The sequence below is a fragment of the Pipistrellus hanaki genome (genome assembly GCF_964339955.1).
Source record: "Pipistrellus hanaki genome assembly, chromosome: 2".
NCBI lineage: Eukaryota > Metazoa > Chordata > Mammalia > Chiroptera > Vespertilionidae > Pipistrellus > Pipistrellus hanaki.
The window spans coordinates 149,584,347-149,596,429 of NC_140504.1; the positions used below are offsets into that span (position 1 = coordinate 149,584,347).

At 37.4% G+C, this 12,083-nt stretch overlaps 1 protein-coding gene across 4 annotated transcripts in view; it reads right to left on the reverse strand.

Moving 5' to 3' along the window:
* LOC311616878 (serine/threonine-protein kinase TNNI3K) overlaps positions 1–12,083 on the reverse strand; it is a 309,455-nt gene that overhangs the window by 276,188 nt on the left and 21,184 nt on the right. For all 4 annotated transcript variants that reach the window (XM_084872811.1, XM_084872813.1, XM_084872810.1 and 1 more), the window contains one exon: positions 790–900. In XM_084872811.1, the coding sequence (XP_084728937.1) occupies positions 790–900 (111 nt within the window). The remainder of the gene's footprint in view (positions 1–789; positions 901–12,083) is intronic.

The following is a 12,083-nucleotide window of genomic DNA, read 5'->3' on the forward strand; positions in this document are numbered from 1 at the left end:
AGAACAAAGGAAGGCCCCAGCCAGCAGCTGGAAGGCCCCAATCAGCCCTGATTGCCGGCCAGGCCTAAGGACCCTACTTGTGCATGAATTTCATACACCAGGCCTCTAGTATAGCTTATAAAATGGTGCCTACTTCTTCATCACTCTGTTTTCATTTTACATCATTTTATTATTTCCTAGTACTCACTACTAACATTGAATAATTTACTTTCTTTATAGCCTGTCTCATTCCCAATAATTAAACTCTAAGATAATGAATATTTACCTGACTTTCTTGTTATGTCACTTCAACAACTAGATCAGTATCTAGTGCACAATGAGTAATATTTCATTGAGTCCTTATTCTGTATGAAACAATCAGCAAAGTGCTTTATATGGGTTATCTAATTTAATCATTACAATAGGTTGTTTACTATTTCTATTTTATAAATGAAGAAAACATAGATAGATGTCTTGATGTACTGGTACAGTAACTTGTTTGAGGTAAACATAGTAAGTGATGGAACTGAACTGTTTGACTCCTAAATCGAGGCTCTTACTTATTTCTGTAAAGTCTCTGTGTATCAAGCCATTGTTATATTAATTGATGTTTTATTACACTATTACAAAGTAGATCGAATTGACTATCAAAAGAACAGTTATAGCTTAATTTGATCCAAAAAATAAATGAGTGGGTTTAATATCTAAAAAATAGACAACTTCCAGGAAGCTGGCATTTGAAAAGAGTAATGAACAAGAATACAAAGAGGCAGGTTTATGTTAACCAGTAATTAATAAGGGGTAACTTACCTCCAGGTGACCAGCTATTGTAGCAATATGCAGGGCAGTGAGACCGCCATATCCAACCTGCTGTATGTCAGCTCCACTGTGAAGCAGGGAAGTGATCAATTCTGCACTATCCTGCAAGGAAACACATCCTCAGTGTTACCTTTAGACCACATATGTCAAACACAAGGCCCGCGGGCCAAATCCAGCCCGCCAGGCCTTGCAATGTGGCCCGCACCGCGCTGTCATCACTGCACTCCGCTGTCAGTTTATGACATTGTCAGTTTATGACTGTTCAGTAAACCATTCGGCCCGCGATTTAGGCTGGATTTTAGATTTTGGCCCCTTCTCTGATTGAGTTCGACACCCCTACTTTAGACTAATAGCAGGTCTGATGCTGTATAACAGGATGTATTGGTTCTATGACTGTCAGAAAGTTTAGGTACCCAAAGAAAATCTAAGTGATTTCTGTCATAGCAGGAGCAGCTCTCAGATGGTTAAAATGTAGGAACAAATGACAGGCCATTCCATTACAATCCTATACCACCTGACCATGAAAAACAGAAAGGACATTTACCTATAGTGAGACTCTTGCAAATTTAATTCCAACTTACATGTAGGTCATTCCAATAAATGTCCTTTCTCTAGTGAGTGCAGTATTGAACTGACTGCTGTGGACTATTTCATGGTAGTTTAGTAATTGCTTCTTCTCTAATGTGTATGTGTCTTGTGCTCTATATATAATTAATCAATAGCGTCTTTCTTAACCTGACTCATTATAATAGTGAAAATGTTGGGAGTATCATTGGTGCTTGTGAGAATAAATTATTCAAATGACAAAGTAATTTTTACATTATTTATACTATTATTTGCACTGTGTTTCTATCTCAAAGATACTCAGTGGTGAGACTGTCAAGTTGGCACAGGATTGGACACTGCATTTATGCATATACATATAATTTCAAACACTGCTGGTTAAGAAAACTCTTCCATTATAAAACAAAGTGTAGGGTTCCAGTCAAGATGGTGACATAGGTAAATGCGGTACTGGAATCCTCCCACAATCACATCAAAATTACAACTAACCTACCAAAAAACCTTCATTCAGAACAGCCTGAATCTAGCTTAACAGAAGTCCTACAATTGAGAATATAAAGAAGAAGCCACATTAAAACTTGCAGGAGGGCCGGGACCGGTTTGGCTCAGTGGATAGAGCGTCGGACTGCAGAATAAAGGTCCCAGGTTCGATTCCGGGCAAGGGCATGTACCTTGGTTGCGGGCACATCCCCAGTGGGGAGTGTGCAAGAGGCAGCTGATCGATGATTCTCTCTCATTGATGTTTCTAACTCTCTATCCTTCCCTCTTTCTCTCTGTGAAAAATCAATAAAATATATATTTTTTTAAAAAACTTGCAGGAGGATGGAGATGCTGAATGGACTGGTCCCACACCACATCTGATAGATTAAAAAATCTGGAAGGATATCTCAGCTGCAGAGATCCTTCCTGAGGAGCAAGGGGTTCCAGCCCTACACCAGCCCACCCAACTGATGTTGGGTGGGCTGGTGTAGGGAAGAGAAGACCCTATTACTTTTATCTGTAATAAACAGTAGGAACTGTGGCTGAGTAGAAGGGCAGCTGGACTCCTAGGCATTCCTCTCAAAAGGCCCACACAGGGACTTACTCAGATTCAGTCCCTCTGATATACAATGCTAGAGGCACCAGGAGCAGGTGGGGAGGAGCTGAGTTGCCTGGCATTGGGCAATAGAAGGAGGGGCAGCTTTCTCTCAGACAGAGTGCTGGCAGAGACCATTGTTTCTTTGTTGAGCCCTCCCCCTGCAGAGCCTGCAGGTGAGTGCCATATCCAAGTCTCCATCACTATTTGCCCAGGCCTGATATTCCACTAAAACTTTCACCATATCCACAATGAGGCTCTTTTAATTTCTTATCATTTGTGTGTTAGCACTTTTAATTTCCTTCAAGAACTTTTCCTTTTCACTCACAACTTGGCTAACTGCTGGCACAAGAGGCCTAACTTTTGCCCTATCTTAACTTTCAATATGCACCCTTCACTAAATTTAATCATATCCATTTTTTTATTAAAAGTGAAAAACTTGCAATGCTTGCTTCACTTAGAAGCCATTTGAGAGTTATGACTTGGCCTAATTTCAATATTGTTTTTGTCTCAGGGAATAGGAAGACATGAGGAGAGGGAGAAAGTAGTGAGCAGCCAGTTGGTAGAGCAGCCAGAACACACACAACTTTTAGCGATTAAGTTCACTGTCTTACACAAATAGGCACAGTTCATTCCCCAAAGCAATGGCCATAATAATATCAAAGATCACTGATTACAAATCATCATAACAAATATAATAAAAATGAAAAAGTTTGAAATATTTTATAATTACCAAAATGTGACACAGAGTCAGGAAGTGAGCAAACCCTACTGGGAAAATGGTGCCCATAGATGTGTTAGATGAAGGGTTGTCACAAACCTCCAATTTGTAAAAAAACAAAACAAAAAAAAAAACAACAAAAAAAACCCAGAATATGCAAACCAATATAGAAGCAAAGCACAGTGAAATGAGGTTTGCCAATTTCCAAATCTTCCACTCTGCACATCTACTCTACCAAGAAAATTAAATACAGATTTTATCTTCTTTTATTATTTCATCAGCTCCTTTTGCTCAGTCTATAGACATTTATTTTCTCTATTAAAAAAACATTTATTTATTTATTTATTTTATTTTATTTTATTTTATTTAACTGAAGCCAAGGTAATTTTATATCTATCCTTTCCTTTGTTTTCTGGGAAAAGTTTCCAAATCTTCACTACTGACAACACTGATCTCATTTCTTTAGTAATCCCTAGCTACATAGACCCAAATCTTGCATAAATCCCAACTGAGTTCACCATACTCCTTACTCATTGCATTTTGCTTTTTCTCAGACTACTCCCTTCTCTTGCCCTCTATAATCAAGAGAAATAACCATTTCTGTTTCTCCCACTTGCAACAAGACCTCATCACTGTTATGAACCCATCTCCTCAGCTTTAAGAGATAACTTTTGGATTACCAATTGAAATGTCAATAATCTCCCTCAATTCTGTAGTTAGATCATCTTCTTAAAATCCCTTTATTTTGGTTTCATAAAGCCATATATTTCTGAGTTCCTTCTCTTTACCTCTTCATTGTCACTGTCTCCAAAAAGTTAGTGATTTAGGAAGTTAGTCCTTTCTCATTCTATATTCCATCTTTGGTAATTCTTACAAAAATCTGATAACTTCATCTATATAATAATAGAGGAATATGCAAATTATCCAGGATGCTGTAACATCATGACCAAACAGGAGGGATCTGAGGCTGCATGGTGCCTGGCCGGGGCGAGGGACCTCAGGCTGTACCACCTGCCCTACGGAGCTTGACAGAGGACCACAGGCCATGCCCCCTGCCCCGGAGCTGGGCTGGGGAACCTCAGGTTGCATCCCCCGCCTGGCAGGGCTTAGTAGGGGACCTAAGACTGCGCCCCCCACCCGGTGCCAGACCAAGAGACCTGAGGCTGCACCCCCCTCCCAGAAGGGCTGGACAGGGTGGGACCAGCTGGGTCTGTGTCTCATCCAATGTGGGTGGGGCCATCCGGGTCTAGGTCACCTGCATTTTCAAAGCACATGCAGTTGGTGGGCAGGGACTTGACTCTAGGTCTCACAACACACCCCAGACTTTGACAGGAGGTAGATTTTCATATACATTTTACTAATTTTTTTTCATCTCTGACACTTCTATTATAGAGAAAGGGCAGATAGCAATTTTAAAATATTTCCTTTAATTCATTCCCATTTAATGTGCATGAATTTTGTGCACTGGGCCACTAGGCTTTAATAAGTTCAAATCTCATGTATCCTGCCTACCAATGGCATCTCAAATTAGAAATTCAAAACTGTTTTTGTGAATCCCATTCATAACTTTCTCAGGGTGATCTGTAATCTCTTTGCATTTCTTATTTATATTGATAGCACTTTCTTATTCTAAATGATCCTGAGCCCCTTCAACTTAATCTATTTTAGTTATTGCTGGTTTTAACTCAATAATACTTATCACATTTCTTCTCCTTATTTCTATTATCACACTCCATTTTATATAGTCCTCTAACTAGTCTCCTTGAGTAAGCCTTTTCTCATTATTGTCCTTCCTCTACATGGCTACCAGATAAGTTTTCTTACACACAGCTTTGATTTCATCATTTTCCTTTTCAATAAACTTTTTAGATCCTCAACAAATATTTATGGAGACCATGTGGTGTGTGAAACATTGCTCTGAGTAGTGGAAACACTGCAGTGAGTACAACAGTTAAATCTCTACTTTCATGGAGCTTATATTTTTACTGTGTGTAAGTGATGTACCAAGGGCTATGAGATAAAACAGAAGGGATAAAAATAGGCTACTTTAATTTGAGTAGTCAGGAAAAGCTTCACTTAAGAGGTGATCTTTGAGATGAATATTAAATACCAAAAGGAAGAAATCCAAGCCACAATTTCAGCGATGGCCATTCAAGGAAGGGAGTAGTGTAAAAATCCTATAATGGAGATAAGCTTAGTGAATTTGAAAGCCAGTGTTCAGTAGAATATTAAAAGGCGGGAGGGGAGAAGAGTAATATTCAAGATTAAATCAAAGACATTTATAATTTCTCTGCCTTTTGGCTAAGATCAAATATAAATCAAAGACTTATAATCTCTGCTCTTATACGGTCTCACTGGCCATGGTATTAGGTGTTCAGATTTTTTCCAACTGCAATAGATAGCTGGGGAATGACATGATATTGAGTTAGAGAAGACTAAAAAATAGTAGTTTTTTAGGTAGATATAAATGTGGGTTGTTTTTAATAAGTTTGAGATAATTATGATGCAGGCTTAAGTTTGTACATACTAGAATAAGTCTCCCTAGTTATAGAACTCACCCCAGTTTGCTAATGACTATGCAAACTGGGGTGAGTTATAGAACCCCTTTACACTAATATCTTTGGTTATAAGAAAGGGAACAACAACTGTTTCAACCTAATGTAATACACATATAAAGTTGTGTATCCACAACTGATGTGACAATACAGATAAAGCACTTAAAAGATACCTGCCAAACAATATTCAGTGAAATTCATTACCATTGGACATAGAAGTCTGGGACTTAAAAAGTTCCAAGTTAGTGATTTGACTCCACCATTTAGCTCTTCTCTCTCCTTTCTTTTTACGCCCCCTGCCCCTCCATTACTTCATTTCCTTTACTTAGTTATCCACCGAAATCACTGAATGAATAAAACAGAGGAAAACTCTGAAACAGTACTGGAAATTAGAAAATGTTGACTAGTTCTCCTTCCTCCAGAAAAAAATTCATAGGAGTTAACTCTAACCTCAGTAATAACCTTTAATTCTGAATGGTGAGGGCTAAATACATGAGCAGTCTCTGAGATAAATGGGAGAGGCATTACCTTAAGACATTTTTTTACTGCAGATGAGCAGGCATTTAAATTCAGGGAAGTGAAGAAGGTCTTTTTAAGCAAGAATTGTGTGTGGGGTTTTTTAAATAGAGGAAAATGTGATAAGTTTGAGCAAATAAAAGTATTAAAAACACACAAGATAAATGACAAATTAGAGAAATAGTCACATTACATAAAACAGACAAATTGTTTGTATATTTAATGTATGAAGAACTCTTATAAATCAGTAGAAAGATAGATACTCTTTAATTCAACAAATATTTATTAATGAATGTATACCATATGGTAAGCACTGTGCTAAACTAAATTAAAATAAATTATATGTAAATCATGAAGCATATGACATATTTATCTATCAGACAGACTCTAGTAAACACATATTCATCTTTTATTTCACTATCTTTGTATTTTCTCCTTATTTAGCCAAAATCTGAAGAATTAAAATTCCTTTAGCATGGTCAAATGGTGAGGTCAAGAATTAGAGGTACTAAATTATGCTTTCATATCTTGGTTGGATTTCTCAGGTTGACCTCTGATTGATCTAAACAATAGTTTACTAAATACTATAAAAATAAAACTTTTGTCTTACCAAGCCATGCTAAAGAGAATATAACAAAATAATCATTGCTACTTTCAAATTGCTTATTAAGATGTAAAATGCTTTATCCACATCACATTTTTCAAACTACAAAACTTACCCATAAAATAATTATTACAGTTGACTCTTGAACAACATGGTTTGAACTGCATGAGTTCACTTAATGTGGATGTTTTTTTTCTTAAACAAATGCAGTTGGCCCTTCAGATTCACAGAGTTCCACATCCTCAGATTAACCGAGAAAGCAGTATTTTTTGTATTCCAAACCATGGTTTCACAAGAGAGATCCTCAATCAAAAATGCTGTTTTCAATCTGTACTTGCTCGGGTTTGTGGATGAAATGAGCCAACTGCAGTAAAGTTTTTGGTGTGTAAAAGTAATATGCAAACTTTCAACTGTCTTGCTACCCCTAACCTCATGTTATATAAGGTCCAACTTATGATGTCTATGTTATAGCTATTGATAGTTTGGATCAAAGAATTTAAATTACTTGTAGAAACCTAAATATTTTGTAAGTGTTGGAGCTAGATACAAAGTCAGGTCTGTTTGACTTCAAAGTCCATGCTTCATTTTTTTACTTTCCTCAGTGCTTTAGCGGATTTTTCCACATAAATCTCTTGAACTCCCAAGTACCTTTAAGAACTTACAAGAACTCAACTGGCATAGCATAGCACAGCATAAAATATTTTTCTTTAATGTACACTGAAATTGAAATTGAAGTTGGATTTAAACTTAGGCCTTTTGACTTGGGATCCTATGCTTTTCTCAGAATGACATGTTAGCCTCAACTCCCAATGACTCCTCTGCTCCCGATACATTGCCTTTCATGTGAAAGCCCTCTTTGTTCACCTTAAATGTGCGATCTAATACCTGCTGTATAGAACTATGAGAAGGGTCAAATGGCATTATTTATGTGAAAATGTTGTAAATTCAAGACCCTTATGAGTATAGGTTTATATATTTACTAGAGGCCAGGTGCACAAAATTCATGCATGGGGGGCAGAGGGTTAGTCCCCCTCAGCCCAGCCTGCATCCTCTCCAATCTGGGACCCCTTGGAGGATGTCTGACTATGGGTCTAGACTGGCAGTTGGACATCCCTCTTATAATTCTGACCGCTGGCTTCTAACTTCTCACCTGCCTGCCTGCCTGGTTGCCCCGAACTACCTCCCCTTGCCAGCCTGATCACCTCTCACTGCCTCTATGTGCCTGCCTGATTGTCCCTAACTGCTCTCTCCCCTGCCAACCTGGTTGGTCCTAACTGCCCCCTGCTGCTGACCTGGTCACCCTCAACTACTCCCACCCCCAATTGGCCTGGTCGCCTCACCCAGCCTGCTTGTTCAGTTGATTGGTTATCCCTTGGGCTGGCCCTGGGTGGCTGGGGTGGGGGAGGGTGTGGCTGAGGGGACTGGGCATGGCTATGGGCACTGCCATCTTTATGGTGTGGCAGTCAATTAGCATATACCCTCCTTATTGTCTGTGGGCACTGCCATCTTTGTAAGGACATGATGGTCAGTTAGCATATTCCCTCTTTATTAACTAGGATAGTAAATGCATTACCCCCAAGATTGACATACCTCTATTAAAATATTCATCTTATGTCTCAGTCCCCAAAGATCTTTAATCATAAAATAATTCAATTTTTATTCTATAATATCTCAGAGTTGAGCTATATTGTTTTCTGTAATATTATAACCACCTCTAATAATCTGATGTTCCCTGAAGTGTCACATTAAGCTCCATGGCAGAGTTGAACTTAGTTTGGAAAGAAGTTTGAGTTTCCACATGTAAAAATAGAGATATACAAAGAAATGTTTTAATAATGTGCTTTTCTAAGTCGTTTTCTTCATTGACCCAATTTACCCACTACAGTTATTGTCAAAGCCTGTTTGTGTTTGTAAGAGTAAAAGTAAGAAAAGCAGTTTTGTAGTCAAGAGGATATTAAGATCTCTTCTAGGACAAGGGAGCATGCAGAGCTTCAGTATGGAATGTATTTAGTCCCAGGCATTGAATTTTAATGGTCTAGACCTGCCTCATGTGTCACAGACATTTCCAATGAAAGGATCCATTAATCAGTACAAAAATAACTGTCCATGAAGTTCACACTTACCTATGCCTCTTGTTTAAATAATTCTGCATTTTTCTTCACAAAAGATATCAATTATTGAAGGTTTTAGTGTGATGGAGATACTTGACTTTGCTTAAAAGTTTGAAGAAGTGCTGACATTTTTTCCAGGCTAAAGCCTCTAAATTTGCTTTTGACCTATTTCTTCTTATCACCACCACTAAACCTTCACTTTCTACTTTCCAGTTTCCCGTAGTCACTTCCTTCTGATAGGATGCTTCCAAGTGGCCTTTGAATATACTTGTCCTCTCATTCAATAATACAGTGATGATTTAACACGGAGGGGCCAAATCAGAATCTCAGGGAGTTTGGCAGAACGCAAACACATGCTGCTTGAAAAGCAAATTGAATACTATAATATTTTTTATTTGTTTTCCCTTCTTGTTTCTTTATTTTAACATGTTATTAATTTTATTTATCTAAAGAAGTGAAACCAAAAAGACTGAAAAACACTGCTGTAACACATTTTCTGTGACCCTGCCATTCCTGGAGATAATGACTAATCCAATGGGGTGGTGAGGGCCTGGGAGGCGGGGTGGGGAGGACAGGAGCAGGCTGGAAGAGGTTAATGGGGGGGGGGGGGGGGGGAAGGTAACGGGCGCGCGCCCGCGCGCGCGACGGAGGACATTTATAATACTTTCAAAATAATAAAGATTTTAAAGAAAGATAATGACCAATCTTTTGCCTTTTGGAAGAGAAATCAATACTCATAGCCACCATTTCCCTAACTCAATTTATTGTTGATCCATTTTATGCTTTCTTCTTTTTAACTATACTTTTAGAATGATAAGCATTTAGATTTAATCTCTGACTTCAGTAGTGTTCATAATTTCTATGAGAGATAACAAACTGGGGAACAGATGTATACTGCCCTGCATAGTATTTTATGACTAAAATTTTGAATTAATAGCCAACATTTAAATAACTTAATATAATTTCTGATTCTCTGAAAATTTGGGAAACAATGGGAACTTAATATAATTTCTGATTCTCTAAAATTTTGGGAAACACTGGGTTTACATACCTATATGGCAATGATTAGCTGGACCTGAATACTGACTGCTTTCTTTACATGAGGTATAAATTACATAACTTGCATAGTCTCCACTACTTCCTGCATCTCAAAAATATTGAGTACAAGTGTTAATTTCTACTTAAATTTGACATATTATCTAATATGTGCATTCATTTATGTTACCTGCATCATTCCTGAAGGTATAGATGATTGTGACCCCTAACCTTGAAAAAGATTTAGAGGAGTAACTAGGTAATAAAGTTTAGACTCATTCACAGTATTCTAAAGCAAGTACAGGTGCAAAGAGAATACAATGGAGGAGCACCTAACCAAGACTTGGGTCAGGGAAGGTTCCTCAGGAAACAGTGATGTCTAATATAAGAATTGAAGGATAAGTTAACATCTGTAGTTATCATATTAACTGTTTATTGAGACCATGTTAATTTAGAAAGATATTATGAAATATGTAGTTATTAAAAAGAAATGGGAGCATAAAGAAATCCATATTAATGATGCTCTAATTTGTGGGTATAAATGTTCTCTAGTTCCTTAAAGTGATGATTAAGTATTAAATGATATTTACTTATTTATTTAAATATATTCTTATTGATTTTAGAGAGGGAAGGAGAGGGAGAGAGAGATAGAAACATCAATTATGAGAGATAATCAGTAATCAGATGCCTCCTGCATGCCCCCTACTGCGGACTGAGCCCACAACTCGGGCACATGCCCTAGATAAGAATCAAACCTGGGACCCTTCAGTCCGCAGGCCAATGCTATATCCACTGAACCAAACCAGCTAGGGGTATTAAATGGTATTTTAAAGTTGCAATCAACTCTAAGATTTAGTTAAGTATGCAAAAACTGAGATTCCTTTTTTATTCTTCAGAATTTTGTTTTTTTCCTTGAGAACTTTCTTATTATTATCTTAACAAATTCCCACTTGGGGGAAATGCAATCTTTAATCAAGAAACTATCTGTTCAAATAGAAAGACAACTTGAATTTAAAAAATATCAATTTGCTTTATCTTCTAAATTAGTCTTTCTCGATTGGTAAGCCCTCCTCCCTCCCCTCCACCAGGAGCAATGTCTGGAGATACTTTTGGTGTTAACAAGTCGTCAAATGGGAGAAATGGCTACTGGCTTTTAGATAAGAGAGGCCAGGCATGAATGCTAATAAGCATCTTTCAATCTTAGGACAGCCCTCCACAACAAAAAATTATCCAATCCAAAATGCCAGTCATGTCAAGACAGAGAAATCTTGATCTAAAGATGGAGGATTCAGAAACTATGAAACATGTACTTTTGAGTCCTAGATTTTTAGGATAGTTGAAATAAAAATCTCAACTTTGCAATCAAATACAGGTACTAAGAAAGAATATATATATATATATATATATATATATATATATATATACACACACACACATATATATATATATATATATATATATATATATATATATATATATATATTTCCCTACAAAGTCTTGTGTTTCGTTTTAAGAGTACTGTACAATTCAGATACCATCTAAAGAAATGGGCTCTAGCCCACCCAGTGTGGCTCAGTAGTTGAGCATTGACCTATGAACCAGGAGGTCATGGTTTGATTTCCTAATATATATATATTAGGAAAAACAGATACAACAATTCAACAATTTCCAGGCTATGAATCACTATGAATAAAATACAGTTTTCTGATAGACATGGTTAAGTAGGCTCTAGGTATATGAGTCAGATAGACATAGGTTTGAATTTAAAATTTCCCCCTTCTGCTCAGCCAGCATTACTCAATGGCTGATTGTTGATCTATGAACCAGGAGGTCATTGTTCCATTCCACATTGGGGTACATACTTGAGTTGGGGAATGGTCCCCAGTTTGGGGCATACAGGAGGTAACCGGTCAATGATTTTCTCTCATCATTGATGTTTCTATCACTCTCTCCCTCTCCCCTCTGAAATCAATAAAAACATGTTCCCCTTCCATGTCTTTTACCTTTGTGATAACATAGAAAATGACTTCTTCTGAAAAATGGGAATATCTTGCTAGCTATCTGTAGGGTGGAATCAATAATCATTTAGCATTTGCTTTTATCA